The sequence below is a fragment of the Typha angustifolia genome, chromosome 3, assembly GCF_048772165.1.
Source record: "Typha angustifolia cultivar Huaian chromosome 3, ASM4877216v1, whole genome shotgun sequence".
In the NCBI taxonomy this organism is placed as follows: domain Eukaryota; kingdom Viridiplantae; phylum Streptophyta; class Magnoliopsida; order Poales; family Typhaceae; genus Typha; species Typha angustifolia.
This window is the reverse complement of record NC_133241.1, coordinates 1,348,275-1,371,838: the sequence shown is the minus strand read 5'-3', so window position 1 is coordinate 1,371,838 and position 23,564 is coordinate 1,348,275. Positions and strand designations below refer to the sequence as shown.

Below are 23,564 nucleotides of genomic sequence, written 5' to 3'. Positions count from 1 at the left end.
AATAAAAAGGACAACTATACTCATACTTGTGTCGAGTTGTATAGTCAATTCTCTCTCTTAAAAAGAGTCGTAAATATGTCAAATTTATAACGCATACATAATAGTTTTTTCTCATACATTTTTCATCAAATTTTAAATTGATGACCTCTTGATCATCCGGTAAGAATATCTAACTATTTTATCTAAGAGATTCACCGTTATCATATTTTGAAATGGGAGGGTGACACTTACAAGACATGGGGTAGAAACCTCTTAACTTATTGTTGTTTTCTTGTCCAGGTTTTCTCATCCAATTGTTTTTATTTATTTATTTATTTATTTTTTTAAAAAAGGTTCAACTTATTTGTACCCGATCCGTTTACTTACCTGAAGATTGGCGGGTCGGGTCAAAGATATCCAGCCCTAAATCTTGATAACTAAACCCTCCCCGCCGGCTAAGCCCTGGAGAAGAGAGAAAGGGAGGAGAGCAATGGCGAAGAGCAAAGCTAGAGAAGCGACGGAGGAGATCCTAGAAACCCTAGGCGACTTCACGAGCAAGGAGAACTGGGACAAGTTCTTCACCCTCCGCGGGGCCGGCGACTCGTTTGAGTGGTACGCCGAGTGGCCTGAACTCCGAGACACCCTCTTCTCTCAACTCCCTTCTTCCTCCTCCACCTCGCCGATCCAAATCCTTGTCCCCGGATGCGGCAGCTCACGCCTCTCAGAGCACGTATACGACGCCGGGTTCAAGCACATCACCAACGTTGACTTCTCCAAGGTCATCGTCTCCGACATGCTCCGCCGCTATGTCCGTTCTCGGCCCGAGATGCGGTGGAGGGTCATGGACATGACCGAGCTCCAGGTAAGCGAATTTTTAGTGGTTGGGTCTTGAGTTGATGGGTTCGCCGATTTGCTGGAAAAGAGGAAACTTTGTGTGCGTTGTGTAGTGGGGAATTTGTGTGGTTAACAAAATGTGCATTAGATGGAAATGTGAGGGATAAGCATTATTAATGTTTCGATCAAAATTAGAAATTTTGAGGTGGATAGGAAGCAGTTGCTTCTGAACTCGTTGTTTTGTAATTTAAGGAAAAAGTTGAGAATTTTTTTGGGTTGCTAGTTATCACTTTGTTTCATTTAAATGTTGATAGCTGTTGACTAGCAGAAGTATACCGAGTTTCTGCTCCCATATTTTGTGGTTGTACTGTTTGTTCTTGAGTAGATGGGATTTTGTGGAAGGTGAGAACTTTCATGTGGGTGGACGTGTCCATTGAACACTCGTGATTGATAGAAGTGCTATGATTGGAGTTAAGCATCGATGCTGTTATTTTTATGAGTTTTTGACCAAACTACTCCTATAAGAATTCTTTTTAAGAAACTACTACATTGCTCAAACTTATTCCAAAACTACTACAACTTTTGCCAATTCCGCGCCACATGGAAAATCATTGTCCCGGACAACGATTCTTGTACTACCCTTTCTTTTCCTACATTCTAAAAATCATTCATTTTCATAAATATAAACTTCTGTAACATAGAGCAATTTACTTTATATATAAACCACAGTGGAGCTATTTACTTTATATATAAACCGTTGTCTTAGAGAGTGATTTATTTTATATATAAACCACTGTTTGAGGTAGTGATTTACTTTATATATAAACCGCTGTTTGAGAGAGTGATTTATACAGGAAGCAACTCCATTATCTTGACAAATTGATAAATCTATTAAGAATTATTGTCTCAGATAATGATTTATCACATTGTACTAAGCTGACAAAAAGTGTAGTTGTTTTGGAATAAGTTTGAATAGTGTAATAGTTCAACAAATATGTTTCCTTGTAGCAGTAATTTGGTCGAAAACTCTTATTTTTATGCTCAAAATTTTAACTTATCAAATAGGTAGAAAGCATTTGAAATAATTTGCTGGCTGCTAGATTTCTCCATTTAGGAAATTATAACTTTGGCATGTTGCAAATTAGAACCTTGTTTTTTTTTTTTTTCTTTTTTGCCTTTAGATAACTGTTGGAAGCAGAATTAAGTGTTTATAGAATAGTATCATGGACATGACTGAGGTCTTGATTTAGTGGGATTTTGGAATTGTTGGAATATTTAAGTTTTAATGGGTTGTGCTCCAAGTAATCATGCTTCTGCCTCCAATAAAGTCTGCACAGCCTTGCCACCATTAAGGGATAGGTATTTGGAAGATAAGAGGTATCAGCAAAGTAAATTGATCGTGGAAATAAGTACAACTGTAAATATGTTAAAAGGAATTATCTAATATTGCTACTCACTCTCTATCTCTTTTTTTTTTGTATAATATTTTGTTCATAGCTTGATACTGTAAGGTGCAGTCCAAGTAGCCCAATGTTATGATTCCTTATGAGAGATTTACCCTTTGATGTTGCTATTATGCTTCTCGTAGGATGTTGCTAAGAATGTTGCCTGCATTCATGAATTTATAACTTAATCTAATCTATCGAATTAACCAGTTTGCAGATGAGTCTTTTGATGTCATTCTTGATAAGGGGGGATTGGATGCTCTAATGGAGCCAGAACTTGGGCCACAGTTGGGGAGTAAGTACCTGAAGGAGGTACAATCTTCAGTTCTCTTGCCTGGTTATCAAATCAAATTGTAAATAGATAAGTTACTTCATTTCCTATATACTTATGTTGAGTGTTAATGAACTAAGTCACACATGTTCCAGGTGAAGAGGGTTCTGAAATCAGGAGGAAAGTTCCTATGTCTTACCCTGGCCGAATCTCATGTTTTAGGTGAGTTTAGAGCAAACGGTACTTCTTCTTCTTGCATTGTTCCTTTTCTTTTTATATTTAAAATATCCAACCTGAACACATCTACATCTTTCGTAGGTTTACTTTTCTCTGAGTTCAGGTTTGGATGGGAAAGTAGTGTTCATGCTATACCCCACAAACCTTCTAATAACTCTTCCTTTCAAACCTTCATGGTGTCTATGGTAAAACAGAAGTTGGGAGCTATAAATTCAATCAAGGCATCATTTGATTGCTCTTCTGTAAATTGTAATGCAAAGCAGGTAATGGACTTGTGTCCTATGACAATCTTAAGACATTTTAGATCTTGGGAATTCTAAATCTAAGTTTCTCTATGTTCCTGTAGGTTTATGCCACTGTCAAGGCAGTTGAGAATGAGAATAACATCCGAAATCAATACTCTTCCGGTGATGATATATTGTACTCTTTGCAAGATCTACAGCTAGGGGCTGTAGGAAGTGTAAAGGAACTCCTTCCAGGACGTCGCTGTCATCTTATACTTGGTGAAGAAGGGACTTCAGTTTATGGCTATAAAGCTGTATTATTGGACGCCCGGCAGCAATCTGAACCATATTTGTATCATTGCGGCATTTTCCTTGTACCTAAGGTGGGTTGGCTTAATATTGTTATTCTTCCATATCTCTTCTTCGTCCTCTCTCTTGAGTTATTGTTTATATTGCTATACACCTTGATTGTTTGGTTAGTGTAGAAGCTCCTGGTTAGACCTAAAGTATAAAATCATGGTACATATTGTTGGAATGATCTGGTGAAGTTGGCTCCTTTTTCAAAATAACATATTGATATTCAAAAGGCTAACTAGTTCACAAAATACTTGTGTTACTCTTCTAGGCAATGTCCTTTATTAATTATATGAAAATTTGTACCAGACAGTAGGAGTGTAAGAATATCTTGAAATAAGTCATCTCATCTTGCAAAGTCATGAATTTTGCCAATGAACAAGTGAAAAATTCTTTTCAATGAACTACTGATAATTTATTTTTATATTTATTTGTTTGGCAACACTTTCTAATTGTCACACGGGTACAATTGTGCATCTATTTTTCTTGGTTTTGGACCTTGGCTGACTTTTTTGTTGTTGTTGTTGTCGATGAATTTAACTGAGTAGAAATGGTTGTGCTGCTATGGAACATGTACACTTCATTTGGGGTGCCATACACATCACTGTATCTGATACATATCAATAACGAATATGGTTCGATACAACACTGATGCATACTGGATATGGCTGAAAGAGTCTCAAAGTAAAAATTACTTTAATTGTTGAAATACGACATGGATACATCCCGATACCAACTGATACGGCGGGATTCAACTAAGTTACGTTTTTAAGTTAACTTTGGGTTTTTTAGGTCAGATTCAAAGTATAAATTGGTCTGCAACCATTAATCTATTTAACTACCCATTAAGGATTAAATAGAATAGAATTGTAGAGCCTTCCTTTCTCTCTTTCCCCTTTAGTATTCTCCCTTGCCTCTCTCTCTCTCTCTCTCTCTCTCTCTCTTGTTCTACAAGTCCTCTCCCCTTCGGCTGTGTTTGACAGCGGTTTTCTGCAAATATATATTTTTATTAATTTATTTATTGATGTATCCTTGTCGTATCCGTATCTTGTTTTTTAAGGATTTGTTGTATCCTCGTATCTATATCCTAATGTATCCATATCCCGTAGCCATATCCGTGCTTCACAATTGTGCTGTCAGACTTCTTTCTTCATGTACCTCCAATCTTGAGGTTTCTACATTCTTATAGACTCTTACGAGATAGTATGCTGGGCTCCTCAAGGTGGTTTGTAACTTTGGACCTAAATTATGGCACCAATACCACAATACTCTGCATGATATATGAATGAACGTTCTCCTTGAGATATATAACTTGTTTTAATATTGCAGACTCGAGCTCATGAATGGCTATTTACTTCAGAAGAAGGACAATGGTGTATTGTCGAAAGTTCAAAGGCAGCTCGTCTTATCCTGGTACCACCACTAGGGGATGATGATCTGGTTTAGATTTGTTTTATCACTCTAGGATAGAGAACTTTTAATTTGGTATTAATTCATAGTATTGTGTTAGGTATTCTTGGACTCGAGTCATGCCCTCGCTAGCATGGATGTTATCCAGGTAAATTTTCTATAAATAATGTAACTGCATGCAAACTATATAAACTTGTTTGTTTTCATTTTCTGATGATTTTACTATTTTAATTTTTTCTTTCTCCCAGAAAGACCTTTCTCCACTTGTTAAGAATTTGGCACCCGGAGAAACTGAAGACACAGCTCAAATTCCGTATGTCCCTAATATTTTTCTTCTTGAAATAACCTCAAGCCCAATGGCTCATCATTATATGCTAGATATTAGGCTGTTAGATGCCTATATCATTTAGGGCTGTTTTGTTACTATCTTGATATAGCGAAGTTAAGAAACTTAGCTGCATAACATTAGAACATGATATAACAACTGTAGGCAGGTATGGGATTTTAGTAAGGAAGTTGGATGGACCCTAGGTTGAGATAGTTGCATTTGTTATGGCCTTTGGTTGGATGTATTTATATATGAACTGCTGATTAAAAAAATGCCAAGATTCATTTATAGTGGTGAAAATACCCTGTTGTTGGTGTAATCTTCTTTCCATGTCATTTTTCTAGCATTTCAGTCTTTCAGCTGAATTTAATGATATGAGCTATTATATATATATATGCTATATACATCACCTAGAGAACATATTAGTGATATTGTGATATTTGGTTCTTGCAAGTGATTTAGGCACGTGGTAAGATGTTTGTTTCAGGCTTTCAGCTGATGTTTCTCCAATGTATTAAACTTCATGGAGATATGATTTCTTGCTTTGCTTCGTTGCATCTTTATTCACTTGCTTCTTATCTTGTTATGGCAAACTTCCATGATATTTGGTTTGAACATGGTTTTCTGTTGGCATCTTGCTGAAGTAGGAAAATGTTATAGCCTATTTGAACCTTTTCCAGAGTGGTATATTATTCATTTCCTTTCTCTCCTTTTCGATTCTTTTGTTGTAGTAGGTGTACTCTGTTTATACATACCTTATAGTTATTATGCAAGTTCTTAATTGGAGATTCATAAGTTAAATGTTTCATATGACTGCAGATTCATGATGGCTAATGATGGTATCAAGGAGAGAAACATCGTGCGAAAGGTATAGTATCTTATATTCAATTGCACCATTTTCTGCAATGTTATAGCCTTGGCTCTTTTAGACTCAATCTTCCAAGATCCATAGTTGGTCTTGAGCATACTATGAACCCCTAAAGAAGGTACTTGCCCACAATAGCCTAGCCATTGACTATTGTAGGCAATCTTCTCTCTTTTCCTCAGTTACAATGTAAACATTGAACATGTATAGAATAGATATGTATGTTCGTTTAAGAGAGTAATAATAACTACTAGGGAGATGATCAAATCCTAGTATGATGTGGAAGCATTTATTGGTTTACTTTTTCATATATTTCAAAAAATCAGCTTACATCTGCCATGATATTCTAAGCAAAGATATACATCTAGACTATACATTTTGTCTTAATATATGTCTTGAATATGGAATTAACAAGCTGTAAACATATGCAACATACATTTTCATAAACTAATCACATGCTTATTCAACACTTAAAGTTCTATAAAAAGAAGGGAACAACTAGTTAAAAATGACTCAAACGAGTCACAGTTTAATCCAAGAAGAACCTTGGAGCAGAAGGAAGTTACAGTTCCTATCCAACAGAAAGGAGAAGGACGCTACTATGATTTCCTCCATTATCTTTTTTTTTTCTTTTCTTTTCTTTTGTGGCTGCATCGTGATTAAAGGGGCTGGTGTGTGCGTGAGGGAAAGAGAACAAGAGGGATTCTTTTGCGGTTATAAGCCAATTAGGAAAGCATCCTAATAAATTAGGATCTTACTTGGAGGAAAGAGAGAGATTCAAGGGGTTATAACCCAATAGAAAACAAATGATGTTAATTAATTAGGAGATAGACCTGAAGGGTTTTAAAACCGTAAGGAAACCTATTAATTAGGACTTGCAATTTGGTGATATGCATTTTGATGTGAGTGTAAGGAAACCTATTAATTAGGATTTTAATTTGGTGATATGCATTTTGATGTGAGTGGGGACCAACGTGAGTTAGTTTCTAGGTTTTGGGTTGTTACATTGACCTTGAGTCAGTACTGTTATTTATATCCAAGTCTTTTCCCAACCAAATGGGTGCCAGCTAGAGAAAGTATAAAGGGATCCTTGAAACAGTTGAGCACTTCTGTAATCGGCAACGAAGCTGATTGAAGCAAATAAGGCCACAGAGAAAGAAAGATCTCCAAATAGAAGTCCATTTGAGGTTCTGCTGGTTGGGTCAGTTGCTTAATATTGAATTAAAAGGTTATTCCTGTAAAGATGTGAGTGGGGATGGCAAATAAGTTGACCATTTAAAGTAGAATCTTCTGTTTGGATCAAAACTCATTTTGGACATGGGATACATGCACACATATATATATAGTGTTTAGTGTATCAGTATATAGGGTATTAGGGTGGATAATTTATACGACCATAAGCCAAAGGTGCACATATGTTAAAGATATGGAATATAGTAAAATATTAATTCATTCATTTGGTTTAAGGGTTAATTACGTCTACACCCCTTAACTATATTCGATTTTCATGGGAACACCCTAAACGTTTTTAAGTTATAATATTCTCCATAAACTTTGGGGCAAAGTGAAACAGCTAACGACTATGACAAAAAATGTCAAATGATAATTATAAACCTAATAAATAATTGAGCTTATCACTTAGCTAGCAAAATTAAATGAAATTAGTAAATTATTGAAATAGCCTCAACTAATTTGTTAACACCTGATTGTTCCTCCTCTCAGACGCACTCAAACCAGAATCCCCTCACACCGTCAAAGAAGGCCAGTGTCTGAGCACGCCGCCATATTTCGTCAGGCGCCTCCCTGCGGCCTCGAGCCATTGGTTTGGTCTACCTTCCCATAGCTTCAATTCAAGTTCTACCATTTCGACCCAAACTAGGTCCGGAACCTCATCTCCACCTCGGTTTGTCATGTCGATTGGTATATGTGCTACTTCAACACGAGGGTGATGGCGGCAGCTGTCTGGGTAGACCCGGCGGATTGAGTGGTGGATGGAGATCTAGAAGGCCGTGCTACTCCCCCGTTTCTCCTACTTCGCAGCTGCTCCCATCACTCGACCTCGGGCTTCGCTATGGTGGGACGAAGGATCTGATTACCGCATTGGAGAAGTGGGCCGTTGATCGTCGCCGCAGGTTGGTGATGGACTAGTTTTGGATTCATTGTCGACTGGCGATGGATCGGTCTTCAGCGCGGCGGTCGACTCCGCCATTGCCCTCATTGCCTGTGGCCAATCTCGTTGGAGTTATGCCATCCTCGGTTGCTACAGATGGAAGCTCCTCCTCAAGGCTGGCGGAGGGATCTGCTACTTGCCCCTTGAGTTCCACACAGCTGTCGATGCTGTCAACAATGAAGCCGGGAAAGGAGGGGAGTGTGGGGGGAGTCGGTGATGATGAAGGGGAGTAAATCATGATGGTGTGCAACGATTGAAGATGATAATAAGCAGTGTATTAAATGGCGGAAAAGACGGCCGCCATGGCAGGGCGACACATCGGCTGCCCCACTAAGCTGAAATGCATCGGTGAATGGTGAGGGGGGACGCCTTGGTCAGGGTCGGCCCGAGAAGGCGGGCCAACACTTTAGCTTGCCAATAATTTAAGCGGATAGTTTAGTGGGTCGGATTTTTTAGTGGTTCGGGTTTAAAAACTAACCTATATATAAAAAAACCCAACACAATCACTCCTCTCTCTCTCTCTCTCAATAGCACATCGGTGAACCCTAAAAAAATTCCTTCCAGAGTCGGCGGCAACGAAGGCGGCGACCAGTCTCTCCTACAGCAAAGTCACGAGCGGCTCTCTCTCTCTCTCTCTCTCAGTTTCTCTCCCACAACGGATGGTACTTCATTGTTCTTCTCTCTCTCTCTTTCACTCTCTTGCAAGTCTCTCTCACTCTCTTTCATTCTCTTTCAAGTCTCTCACTCCCTCTCTCATAATCTTTCTTTATTAGTCTCACATCGAATTATTTTTTTAATTTTTATTTTCCATTGATCAATTCTCTCTTAATATGTTAGTTTTTAACTTCTTATTTCCTAATTGAAGTTGGTCACTATCTGTTGAAGTAATTATTTGTTGAAATAATTAATTGAAGTAATTATCTGTTGAAATAATTAATTGAAGTAATTATTTGTTGAAGTAATTAATTGAAGTAATTATCTGTTGAAGAAATTAATTGAAGTAAATCAGTAATTATCTATTAATCTGTATTATATATGTTTATTTATTATTTTTATATTAAAATGCTACATCGCCTTGTCACCTGCGGCGGTTGGGTGACCGCCTATTACTTGCGGTCGCCTTTCAGAACATTGATAATAAAAAAAATTAAATTAAATTAATATATATCTGTTTACCCTAATTTAATTAAAGGGTCAAATGACATTAAATTTCCCTCCTATGAGGGCACCTATGTCATTTCAGATTAATTATGTCTAATATAACTGCTACATAAGTTGACTCACTTAATATTTTTGACAGTATAATAACAGACAGGTGACATTGAAACTTTTTTAAAGTTTAGGGAGAACATTATAATCTAAAAAAGTTTAGGGGGTCCTCATAAAAATCGGGTATAGTTCAGGGGGTGTAGACGTAATTAATCCTTGGTTTAATTATACCCCCACATTATGATTAATGAAGAATGTCTTGATGTAGGCCAGATTAGCAATGAGAGTTAAAGGTGTATGTGTATAAACCTTGGGGACCACATATATAGTTTATAGGGATCTTATAGAAGAGTGTTTCTCAGCAACTTTGAGTTCAAGTTGAGAAATAACAAGGCTTGAGCTAAGTAAGCTTGATAGTAGGAGCAAGATTTAGCTTGGCATGACATGGTGTGCTTATATTCGGGCTGTATAAACCTCTTGATTGGAGATATGATGCCTATCTATGATGTAAGTGAATACTTCATTTTAATTTTTAAACTAATATCAGGTGCTGCTAGACTATTAAACATATAATCATTTTGGTAGAAGGATTTTCCAGTTTTAATAAATTATTTTTCTATCTTAGTACTGCTAGGCATTTGTTTTTTATTTTATTTTCTTGTAAAGCATTGACAAGCACATTTACATAGTATACTATTTATATGTAGAGGTGATTAAATGACCCGATCCAACCAAGTCCGTTCCAAACCTCCTCAAATGGAATTGGGCTAAACTTGACTCCAGCCTGACTTGGGCCCAGCCCAACCCTAGCCCGATTTATTGATGGGTGATATGGGCTAGGCTTTTGCCCGCCTGGCCTAGCCTGAGAATCTGACCTATTTGAATAGCTTGCAGCCTGGCTAGACCAACCTGCAGCTGCCTGCAGCCCGACCCATGAGATATAACAAAGAATCAACAAAACCTAAGGCAATTCAAAGATCAACTGGTTACTAGAAAAGCTTCTCCTTCTCTTCGAAAATAAAACCAATAAATAACACTTAAAAAAAAACAAAACGCAACAGTAATAGTTCTCAGGCACAGTCCCAGATACCTTTAGAGATCTTTAGTTCCTCATGGAGCTAGACCTTAGTAATAACCTTTTCTCAAGGCCTTTTCCCATCACTGCACTCATCCCAAAACTCAAGTACCTTGACCTCAGGTTCAATGGCTTCTTTGGTGAGGTCCCAGAGGAGGTCTTTGAGAAGGAATTAAGCCTGATATGTCCTGGGCCTTGTGGGCAGTAATGGGCTGGAATTTTCTAGCCTGATCTGAATCTGGCCCAGCCCGACAAACTCGTGAGCATGCTGGCAAAATAGAGGCCTGCTTGGGCCAGCTTGAAAAGCTCGGCCCGAACCCAGCTTGGCTGGCCCAATCACCTCTTTATCTGAGATTGAGATCTCATATGCATGTATTAATAGTAGATCATCATCAGTCGTAATCAAAATATGTGTCATAATATATCTGGTTTTCCTTGATCTACACCTGATTGATTGCCATTACCGTCTTATTGACTAGTTGTTTTTCTTTATCAGTTTCTCTCACAACTCTTCGATGTATATTTTGCACATTCTCATAGGTTACATCTCCAGTAATAGGATCAGTTATTGTTTTTTTTCATCAGTTTCTCTTACAGCTTTTTTGTGTATGTGTTGCACATTCTCATAGGTTACATCTCCAGTAACAGGACCAATAGTTGTGGAAGATGTGATCTATGAAAATGCTAGTGGAGACGAAGCTAGCCTTGCACCATCAGACATTAAGATTTTTCGACGCCTTACTTTTGAGAGAAGTCTGGGCTTGGTACAATCGGAAGCATTGTTAACTAGAGATTCTGCCAGCAGTCCTAATAAAGACAAAAAGAAAAATAGCTCACTTCCAAAATCTAGTAAAAAGAGGGGCAAGAAAAAAAATGATTCCGGCACATTGCTTGATGGTAATCTATATCTTAACTGCTTTCTTGACCTTTATTTCTGGCATTACACATCATATTTTACCGCAGATTAATTATGCTTAGTTTCATTCCCTGCATGTCCTGATTATGATGATTTGACTTGTTCTGAAATCTATATTTCACTCTAGATGTGTCCTCTACTGCAAATTTACATTTTAGTTTGCAATCTAAGCAATACTAAAATGCATACTGTGGCTTCTCTTTTGTTATTACTTATTAGTAATTACTGTTGCCTTTTAAAGGTTAACCTAGTTATGGTAAATTTCCATGATACTGTCATGCAGCCAATGGTTTCTAGTAAAGAATGGTTTGATATGTTGCATCAGAAAAGAATCTTTCTCATCACATTCTCTGTACATGTATCTTTCGCAATCTTGAAGGATCATGCACAATATCTATCTGGATCAAAACTCGTTCAGGTCGATAGCTTCCTTACATGATTAACGCCTAATTTATGGATGGGGATTTTTGTAGTACCATTCTTGTAGGAAGAAGAAAGTCACTCTTGCTGTTATGTTATTATCCTCTTCTTACGTAATCTTATTCATCCTATATGAATTTCTTTTTCCTTGATTTGTGAATGTCTAAAAGATACACGATCCCTAAGTGTTCTAATTCTTCTAGAGGATTAGAAGCAGTATATTGAAAGGTGGCCACGGATTGCAGGCGATCACTTCATATACTATTGCATAGGCTGCCAAGGACGCCGAGATGGTCTAGAAATTTTAATATGTAAAAAATTATAAATAATTTTATATAATTTTATATAATTCTATATGATATATATATACACTAATATAGCATTTATAAAATTTTAATAGTGCAATTCACAACCATTAAAATAATAGATTACAAATTTATAATTCACAAATATGTTTACATATTTCATTAACATCTTAATAATATTTAATCAAAAAAATCTTAATAATAAATTACCATGATTCGAAATTAAATGCATTAATAGTTGGTGGTTGCCAATGTTGACATGAGCACATGGCCTCTCTTTTTCTCACTACTCTCTTTCCCACGTGACCTCTCTCTTTCCCACTAGGTTAGCATTGGAAGAACATGGCCTCTCTCTTCCCCACTACTCTCTTTCCCACGTTGTCTCTCTCTTTCTCAACACTCTCTTTCCTACTAGTTAAAGCCCAAAGAAAGAAGACAAAACAAAAAGTTAGTGGTTTCCAATGTTAGAGAGAAAGAAAAGAAGAGGAGGAGATGAGGCAATCAACAATCCACGTGTCGCAACTCAAAATTGGAATCATAACCGGTTATATATTTCAATACACTTAGAGATACACAAAGCCTAATAATTTTTGAAATCCACAATGACAAGAATTTATATGAATATTTGACTACAACGAACACAATTCTAATAATAATAAAAATAACCAATGTCAATATTAACATGTCTCTGACCAAATTTAATTGACAGATAGTTTAAAATATACAAACTAATAGAATTGGAAGATATATAAAATGGGTAGATCCTAAGTAGAGGTAGATTTATGGTGCATCTTGCTCAGTCGCTATGTTGGTCATTATCTGAAATATTAGAAAAAGATTTCATGAGCTAACGACTATAGCTCAGTGAGTAGAATCTACTCGAAACCCAAATAAATTCGAATCCATAAGTATAACTTTGAATAAATCTAAGTCCAACAATATAAAAGACAATTTCACTAAGCATGCTTGTATTAACAATAAAAATACAGAACCTCTAAAAATAGTGAAAATCATATCTTATAACATACTTGGTACCAGTAACTAAATTTTTCTCAATAATGCCATTTGTCTCAATTGGATCAATGCCTTATAAATTCACATCAACTAAAAACCACCTTGATATGATGCTCAGATCTTTTCCTTATAGCTGATCTGGTTAGAGCCACTAGGGAGTGTCATTAGGTGATAAATGCACCCTGTCTGTTCTCGTAAGGGTTACCAGGAGGTGTCACTATGTGATAAATGCACTCTGTTTCTTTCATTAATCATTGAGAGAGATTAGAGTCACCTTAAAAAATCATTCGATCTAACCTGATACTGTTTCCTAACCTCATTAGAGTCATCACAGTGATCTTAAATAAATTTTTTTCTCTAGACTTTCAAGTAGACTTGAGTCACCACGGAAAGTCGTAATCAATTTATGCCTAGACTGTTTTCTAAGTTATGCCCAATATTCATGATCATTAAAAATTACTATTTGCACTCAGTATAGCAATGCACTAAGTTATATATTTCGCACATTGAATTATAATATTAAATTTGCACATAGAAATATAATGTTTAATTTGCACACAGAAATATGATGTTTAATTTGCACACAAAAATTTGATGTTTAATTTGCACAGAGGAAGATACATGATCATATAAATAAATATAAAATACAAGATGGATAAAATGTGAGTGAACTCACTCACTTGAGTTTAGGTGAAATGACTGAAATTTCTAGTCTACGTATTAAAATTCACCATCTTTAGTAATGAAAAAATAACAAAATTTTAATCTAACCAATATTATAGTTTCTAAAATTTAAACTAATTAATTTGTTGAAATAGGTTAATTTAAGCCCAAAGGTTTGGGTCGGCTGTGATTGGCCCGTAGCCAACATTTTCATAATAATCAGGCTAGGCCAAGGCCCAACCCAATACCAAATAAAGGATCGGGAGCCCACAACTTAACAAATATGGATTGCATCAGGTCCTTGGGTCCAAAACTAGATTCGAACCCGAGAGAAGAAAAAGATTGGCTCGGGTTGATCTTGACAAGAACGACGAGGGAGAAAATAAAAGAGAGAGGAAAGGGGAGGGAGAGAAACGAAGATCGTCAGCAATCATTGTTGCCAACAGTTCATTGATCGCGCCAACAGTACCCCTCGCAACCTCGACTACCTGAACGAGGGAAAGGAAGATTAGCCATGTGACTGGCGGTGGAAGATCTTCCATCCATGGCTGATCACGATCTGAGCCACGAGTTCTCCAAAGGAGAACACCTATGACACGAGGCTAATGACGTGAAGTTTTCGATGACAAAGTGGCAACGATTCGAAATCGCCGGCTTGCATGATTTGCTAACGAAGCTGCAATCCAAAAATTAGGTATTTCTCTTCTAACCTATTAAACTTTAATTAACTTTAAGGGATGGGAGAGGACTGACCGAAGAAAGAAGTGGTGGTCTCCAATTGCTCCAGCGGTCTGATCCCACAGTGGGTGCTCCGATGGGTTTAGGAAAGAGAGAGAGAGAGAGAGATATCAACGTAGGGTGTGGAAAATAGGGTTAGAGTTTATATTTAGAGAGAGATCAAAATTTGATTTCAATTTGGATTCGGTCGAAAAGCAGGCATACCACCGTGTTGCGTATTGGTAAGGAAGAACGTGTACTCGCTTGTTGCCCTCGGAGATGATCAAAAGAGGGAAATGATTGAGCCTGCTTGTCCCGCTACTCGACTTGGCAGCTCGCCAAGTTCGCCTAGGCAGTTTGGACGCCAATGGGTGGCCGCCATTCGTGTTGGAGGGGTGACCAGCGTGCCGCCCCACATACAATTTTGCCTATTTTGTGATTCGTACCTCGTTTTTGGAGATTTTATAACGCAACTCCTTTTTCTTATCATGTTCATTTAATACCCTGTGTTAACTTAACCTAACCATAATCAAACAGAACAATACTAGAAAGAGAATATTTTGTTATAATCCACTATGTAATTTATAACATTCCTAAATTACTTTTGTACTCATCTCTAATTTTATTCATAACTTGAACTTCCATAACTTATTGCTTTTTTCCAAACCATGGAGAACATCTCTTAAATGCTAAGCTAACCTCAGAGCTTCCAAACTCCAAGCCGTGGAGATCTCAGAGCTTTCCAAACGCTAAGCCGACTTTGCTGCTTGCGACTTCAAAGACAGGGAAGAAGATTAAGAAAATTTGAGGAAAGATAGAAAAAAAAATTGGGTTTGAGCCGGAGAAATGGAGACAAATGGGTGAAGTTGGGGGAGCTTCTAAAGCTTGTACGTCGCAGGGATTTTGGGAGATTCGTGTGGTTTTGTGGGAGTAGGGTTTAGTTTTAGAAAAAAAGATTTAGATTTTGTTGGATAGGGTTTAGTTTGGGAAAAATGATTTTGTGGGGATTTAAGTTAGGTCAGGAGGATCTTTTAAGAGTATTTTAGTAATCTTTAAACTAGAGTCTTATAAACCATATAACATAGTTAGCTAGAGTAATGTTAGGGTATTAAAATGAATATTATAGGAAAAATGAGGGGTCGCATTATAAAATTTCCCAAGACGGGTGCAAATCACAAAACAGGCAAAATAAATAGAATGTGATTTGTAAAAATCCTTATAAAATACGAGACAGATTAAATGTGAGCAAACCACTCACCTGAGTCTAGGTGAAAATGACTGAAAACTCTAGTCCATGTGCTAAAAGTCACCATCTTTAATAATAAATAAATAACAAAAATTTAATTTAACCCATATCATAATTTTTTAAATGGGTCAATATAAGCCCAAAAGGATTGGGCTGAGTTGCAGTTGGCCCGCAATTCACCTAGAAATCCACTTAAATGGATTGGGCTAAAGGCCTAATCCCCTAACACTAATTGGGTTTGGTCTGCTGGATCCGAAATTCAGACTTGAACCCAAATTTAAATTGATTGGCTCGGGCTTACTCGAGCTAGACTTCATCTATCTCAGAGGTCCCCTTCACCACTGCCACGACCTTGCGACCTCACATGGTGGAGCAAGATTGTTGGGGTAGCCACTCCTGATAGCCTTTCTCTCTCTATGGCTGGGGGCGATCTGAGCCATGAGAGCTCGAAAGAGAGTATCCACACATGAGGTTGGCGACGTGAAGGTTCCAGTGAAGGAGCAATAGTGATCCGAAGCCGCTGGTCAGCGCAATTCGTCGACGAAGCCACGAGCACCAATTTTAGGTATCTTCAAGCTACCTTATTGAATTTAAATTTAATTTGTAGGCTGAGAGAGGGCTCATCGACAAGTCACATGGTGATCTCCAATTGCTCCGGCAGTGCTCTGGTGGTTTGATCCCACGGCAAAAACTCTGACGAGGGTTGGGAAGAAGAGAGAGACAGATAATAGTGTAGTGTGTGAAATAATATGGTTAAGGTTTATATTTATAGGTTAGGTTTAAATCTTAATCCAAATTTGGATTTGATTTAGAGTGGTCGGAAATCCCACGACCACTCCTACTGCGTGACAGAGAAGGAGAGGGAAGGGGGTTACACGAGCTATGCACGTGCGCCCTCTTCTCTCTTCTTTTTTTTTTTTTTTCTAGTTCTTATAGTTAAAGTTAACTTAGGGTGTTTTTGAGGCAAAAAAAAAAAAAAAAAAAAAAAAAACAAAATGTAGGAGTAGAATGATAAATATACATATCGTAGGGTATAAATGATAATGAAAACATAACATGAAGTGTTTTTGATTAATTTTCTTAAAAATAAAAAACTGAACTTTTGCCATAGCTGGTGGACATCCAAAGGTTTGCTTGAGAAACAGGAAGATTTGTGAAAATATTGTGGCAACTGTGAGTTGATCAGTTCTGATATGGTTTTGTCCAAACTATTTGAAAGATTTATGATCCTTTTTCGGTTCAGACTTGAGACCTTATAGCCATTGCTCCAGTTGTGTTAGCCCTTAAATGATAACAATAAATATTTACTTGATTGCAGCAAGTTATTTATCTAGACATATGGGCCTTCAGATGTAGAACAAATCTATGAACCGATGGAGTGTGCAGAATGGAGACTGTTTGGATTCAATATACATGAACTATTTAAAACAGTTTATTATTTAAAATCCAAGAAACCAATGTTAAGTTTCATTACTAGTAATTTGTTTTGGTAGCATAAAATTAGAAAGGCTTTAAGGAGTAAGGATCGGGGTGTAATGGATGAGGCTTAAGCAAGGTCTGAATGGGACATTAGGATGGATGGCGTTAAGACAGTGGGATATGGAGCATTGATAGGTCTAGGTCCTCAATCTTCTATGTACTATGGTTGACAGTTTGCCACCTTCCCCTTAACCATCAGTTAATGAAACTTACCTTCTAGATCAACTTCTAATGCATTTAGGAAAATAGAAGGTGAAAGTTCCTAAATAGCTTTGTGAACATTGAACAATGTGAAACTTTAGAATGTCTGAGTTACTAATATGGTCTTTTGCTGAATTTAATGTTGCGAGAAATGTCTATATCATTTCAAATGCCTCCATTTATATCGAGACTAAAAGGCCCCAAAGGTCTCTATATAATATTAGCTTTAATAGGTGGTCTGAAAACATTTTCATGTCCAAGAGAAACCATTATTACTATGTTCTCAGTGTCTTGGTTTTTTGTTTCGTCCAAGATTATGGTGACTGATTTTACTTGAGTGAATAGTAGGTTTTCTCTAATTTGAGACACAAATCAGTTTTTGAGATATTATTGTAGAAGGTATTTCTGGTCTAGTATTTGCAATATTAATATTTTATTTTCATTTCTTTGTTAATTGAGGACCCAAAGGAGATCTGAAGATTAATCATAGCTCCCTTGCTAGTTCTTATCATAGTGGTATTATTTCTGGCTTTGCCTTGGTGGCCTCTTCTTTAGACGTTGCTTCATCATCTGGAGAGAAGGTGAGAACTATTGGTGACACACCATGAAAGAAATCTCTGAGCACTTCTTTTTTCTGTCTAATGGTTTGATTTCCAAGTGTAATATTGTACTGCAGGTTAAAACAATTATAATTGGTCTTGGAGCTGGCCTTCTCCCTATGTTTCTTCATAAATGTCTTCCTTTTCTTGAAATTGAAGTAAGTTGCATAAGCTGACCAGCTCAAATATATGGTGCAAAGTGTAGAAATGCTTATAGTCTGTCATTCACACAGGTGGCAGAGTTGGATCCCATAATTTTAGATCTTGCAAGGGAATATTTCAACTTTGCGGAGGATAAACAGTTGAAGGTGACTAGCAGCTCCTGCTAAATAAATAAAATAAAATAAAGAATGCCATCTTTTATTTGTTTAGCTTTATTTGCTCTTATCAATCTCTGCGGATGAATTAGTTGTTTCACTAAGTTTGCATTTTTGTGCCATTTAGAGAGTTGGTATAATTTTATGATTATTAAGCTGGGTACCTGCTATTTACTTTCTGATTCCCTTCTTCCTATGTTTTTTGGAAATGTCTCTGTTAAAATGACACTATTATCTTTCATCAACTAGCTTCAGCCAACCACTTAATAGATGAGAATATGAGATAAAACTTGCTGCTTGCTGTTTATGATTAGACCCCTTTTCCTGCTTTGAAGATTGCCAGATTAATAAAAGTCACCATTTTAAATCTGGCATTGTTTTTCCATGCGTTTTGTTTGCCAACATAATCTGGTATCATTCCTAAACTTGTTTTATTTTGGGACTTATTATAGGAATTGTAGATTTTGTTCTAGCTGTTATTGGGTTCTCCTTGAGGATGTTCCTCCAAATATTGTATGGAAAATTTTAAGGATTTTGCATGATCACTGGCTTCCTCAAAATAATCTTCAATCTGTTTCCAAAGATTGAGGGCAAGTATTTGACTTATTATTTGTTACCCTAGTTTTATTTGGAAGTGGCAGATTTGTCATGCTAGCTGATGGATCAGGTGGTAGCAAAGCCAACTCTGCAATTCATTTGATTCAAGTTCTTTGAGAAAATTTGTTGCCAAGATTTGTTTAGAATGTACATCATGCCTCCGAAGGCCTCTCCAAGTCTCAGCTCACCTTCCCAACCATCAAAATGATAGATGGCTTATCCAAGGAATTAGTGACATGGAAAGTAGACGAAACGGAAGCTCTGATACCAACTAATGGTAGAAATTCAAAGGGAAAATGGTGGCTATCGATGAAGTGATGGGATACATGATCACCGCTCCATAACATGCGAGATATAGAATGACTTCTCGATCGCCGCTAAGTGAAGAACACAGAAAGAGGTACAAATTGTCACTACTTGGAATATGGATCATGACCGACGTATCCCAATAGACTTAAGATATATGAAGCCTTAACTAAGTATCCATAATATAATGAAACTCAAAATTAATTTAATAACTCTAATTCAAAAACCTTCAAAGGTATAAAATATCTAACATTTACAATCAATGTCTTCTAAACATTTCAAAGACAACATTTAGCTTTTCAATTTGAAACTAAGAACCATTATTTAAAAGTGTTAGGGCCAATATTCTAAGTGGAGGTATCTCGGTGCCTATGTTTATTCGCTACATTGACAAGCATATGAAATATTAAAAGAGTTTAATGAGTTAACAACTTTAGCTCAGTGAATGAATCCACTCAAAAATTAGAGAATCATTCCTTATCTAATATGAGATATTAATCAAAGCTCAATAATTAATAACAATACCTAGCAAACTCATAATATGAATAATAAATATAAGCTACAAAGATGCAATTAGCAAGCTAATATCATGCTCTATTTTATTATTTAAACCTCAATCTCAATAGTGCCAACTATCTCAACTTGGGATTGTGCTAGTAGATTCATACCAATTAGAAGTCACCTTGAGATGCGCTCGAGGTTTTTACTCAATTGATCCGGTTTGGTACACTAAGAGATGTCACTATGCGATAAATGTGATTTGTCTTTTTCATTAACCATAGAGAGAGATTAAAATCACTTGAGGAAGATTTTTGATCTAACTTGGAACTGTTTTCTAACCGCATTAGAGTCATTTAAAGTTTTGAAGGATCATGTACTGATTAGGATAGGGTTGCCTTAGATTCAAGGTAGACTTGAGTCACCACAGGGAGATGTACGAAGAATATCTAGCATGTGTCTAATCTCAAAATCCTACCAACCTGTAGCCAATATTTTACTATTTGCACGAATAATAGTAATGCATGAAGATCATGTTACGAATCAGATTGATGAGGGATAGGATGAGTATTTGGATTGAAGGGAGTTCTTGATAGTGATGGAAAGGGTGGAAGAAGATGATATGTGGATAGGGATATTTGCGATTAAAGAAGGGAATAGAATAAGGGGAGAGAAGAGGTCGCTCCTAGAAAAAGTAGGGCTGCGACAGACGAGGAGGAAGATCTAATCAATGAAGGTTAGGGAACGATGAGAAATTAGGGGAAGAAGAAGAATAAGAGAAAAAGAGAGATAGAAGAAGAAAATATGATTTCATAACATAACTCAACTAGGGTGTACTCTACAATACTTAGAGGCTACCTCTTAGACTCAAACAATAGAAATAAAACCCTAAAAACAAAGTGTTCTCGCCATGGTGCGTTCGAACTCGCCCGAGGCTGTTCGAACACAAATTTTCCGTTCTTTATATTTGCGAACGTGTGCAGGCGTTCGAACGGGCGCGTTCGAAAGGCATCAGGCTGTTCGAACGCACAAATCTCGTTCTCTGTATTTGTGAATGCCTGCAGGCATTTGCATAGTGTGTTCAAACGCGATCCCTGGCTTTCGAACGTCCCCCGATAGAAAGCTTTATTTTCTTTCAAAACAAATTTATTTCTTTCAATACAACTTGATCTAGGTCCAGTTGTATCAGATCAATATTTTACGAACTAAATTATTGCATGAAATGGAGTATGACAAAATATAAAAAGATGATAATGTATGGAGTATAATACTGCACGAATAATAATACAGAGGAATTATAGTATGAAAGACGAGACGATAATTATGTGAGTGAATTCACTCACTTAAGATCCATGTGGAAAAGCTAAATTCAATAATCCAAGTAAAAATTCTTCATATGAGATTTGTTTGGTATTATTCGCTTACTCCGGCGACTCCTTGATGACCAACTTAGACAATAATAGCTCCAACGAGATAAGAATGTAATAAAAAAATTTAGATGAGGAAGTAGGAGATGATCGCTACAGTGCCCGCCCCATTTATAGAATGGTTCAATCCAGAATCATAGAATCATAATTTGACCCGACCTGAACGCACTAAAACAAACATAATCAAATTTATTGAATTTCGAGTTCTACACTAAAGATACCCTTTTCCAAATGGGTTCATCTAGAGTAGTGATCATGTATCCTGTCACTTTATCAACAGATCAACAGCTGTCCTTTTTTTCCTTTGAATTTCCAGCTTCAAATAGTGCCTACTGTTAAAAAAAAAAAGAAAAAAAAGAAAAAAAAGAAAGAAAAGAAGACTCTTCCTCCTGCTGAGCATGCTTGATTGCTTGCCCTCTCTATTCCTCTTCTACCCACATGTAGAAAACATATGGATATTAACATTGTGCCACTTGTGCTTTTACAATAAATTCTTCCATTATATACTTGTCGGGAACTTCCATCAATTGATGTTAAGAAACCTTTTCATGTATGCCTGTTATGTTGATTTTGTTAGTAAGTTGATTCTGTCAATTCAATCTTAGTTCCTTCCCGTACTTCGACAGCATGTTTTTTTGCTGATCTTGTTCATATCTTCTCTGTTTTACTTAGGTACATGTTGGTGATGGTATTAAGTATATCCAAGACAATAATATGGTAGGATATTCTGAAGATACGAAGAATGAAGAAAATATTCCTAAATCAAATGAACTCACAGATGATGGAAGTAAAACCAACTGTGCTGCAAATGGGAGCAAGAGTAGTAGACTCAAAATTCTCATTATTGATGCAGATTCATCTGATCTTAGGTAAATATAGTTGTAATATAAGTACATACTTGTCAATAAAAGTTTGACGCTGATTCTGTCTCTTGCTGTGCAGCTCTGGATTAACTTGCCCTCCTGCAGATTTTGTAGAAGAAACATTTCTTCTATCTGCACGAGATTTCCTCTCACAAGGAGGCCTGTTCATCATTAATTTGGTCTCGCGATCCTCAACAATTAGGGAGATGGTTGTTTCACGGTTGAAAACAGTAAGATCCAATCAGAACATGCTATCTTTTGCGTTGGAAAATTTATGAATTATTGTTTTTGTCTTATAATGATCACTCTATATGCAGGTCTTCCATCATCTTTTTTCCCTTCAGCTTGAGGAAGATGTAAACGAGGTTCTCATCGCTTCCCCCATGGGAACATCTATTGACATTGATCGTTTCCCAGAATCTGTGGCCAAACTGCAGAACCTGATGAAATTTCCTGTAGCAGATACAGAAATAGATTTGAAAAGGCTCCAATGTTTGCAGTAGTATTTTGAGCTTCGCAATTTTGTTGCACCATGTGTAAATTAGCGCATAACGATGCATGGAACTTTTATTTATATATATATGCACTATAATGGCAAAATGCCAACTTGACAGTTGCATTTCTAGCAGGCGATGAACAATTTTCTTTTGTTAACATTTGCTATTTCTGTATAGACAAAGGATGAGCAGATCTCTCTAGAAAGTTTACAGGTGAGATAATGGAGTACGGAAGTGATTTAGAAGAGTTTATGAGCTCATATTAGTCTATGCAGTAAGATTAGGTTAGCTGCATTTGTTGATGATTATATCAAATATCTTGGCAGATAATGGATAAGCATAGCTGGTCTTCTCCTTGATTGCACTTTATCATTGATTTCATGAAAGAGGCAAACTCTATTCCAAGCATAATAACACTATGCATCCAATTCATTGACATGTGGTAGGAGACAAGACATTGAAAGCTTGGTTTGATTCTAAATAAGCTGGAAAAAGACAACTTTAGACTGGCAAATTTTGCATACTATTTCAGCATAAATTCCAAGCTAGAAAATAGTCTAAATTATAAATATTCACACTGCAAGTAATTTTGATCATTAGATAGCTTTGATTAAGATTGCTTACAACTTGAGTTGGCTTGGGGGTTCAAATCTACCTTTACATACTCCTAGTTTAGCCCACTAGTTTTGAAGCTCTGTGTGCCAGGCATTCATAGTTTGATTTAAAATATTACACGGGATGATGCTTCAATTGAACTAATTTTCTTTATTTCTACTGAATTCAGATCCATATCTCGGGCCTGATAAAAGTATCAACCAAACACAAGGGGGAGTGTTAAAATATAAAGAATATAATTACACCATTCGTTATCAGCATGTAATCTTTAAGCTCATCTTATCATACTAATCACACACACAAAAAGAAAAGCTTAGTTTAAGACTATAGAGGAGCTAATGCCTAAATACTTTTAAGTTGAAAGTACATTGAGGTCTTTGTACTCAAAATAGAAATTTGCAAAACTAGTTAATGCTTCTCACATAGGGGTGGCAATCGAGTTAAATTGAGCTGTTTATTACATAAATTGAAATATTAAACTTA

General features: G+C 36.6%; 1 protein-coding gene across 2 annotated transcripts; it reads left to right on the top strand.

Moving 5' to 3' along the window:
* Window positions 1-416: 416 nt before the first annotated feature.
* Window positions 417-22,582, top strand: LOC140780065 (uncharacterized). Of its 2 annotated transcripts, none has more exons than XM_073125380.1 (16): window positions 417-841; window positions 2,469-2,570; window positions 2,685-2,751; window positions 2,848-3,029; window positions 3,113-3,373; window positions 4,674-4,757; window positions 4,855-4,902; window positions 5,003-5,067; window positions 5,902-5,950; window positions 11,031-11,298; window positions 17,831-17,943; window positions 18,039-18,119; window positions 18,195-18,269; window positions 21,779-21,975; window positions 22,049-22,199; window positions 22,287-22,582. In XM_073125380.1, exons 1-16 carry the CDS (start codon window positions 470-472, stop codon window positions 22,470-22,472), a joined length of 2,301 nt encoding a protein of 766 aa, XP_072981481.1. In that variant the 5' UTR covers window positions 417-469; the 3' UTR covers window positions 22,473-22,582. The 2 variants fall into 2 exon arrangements, with proteins under 2 accessions (XP_072981481.1, XP_072981480.1); XM_073125379.1 differs by having other exon boundaries at window positions 17,822-17,943.
* The last annotated feature ends 982 nt before the right edge of the window (window positions 22,583-23,564 follow it).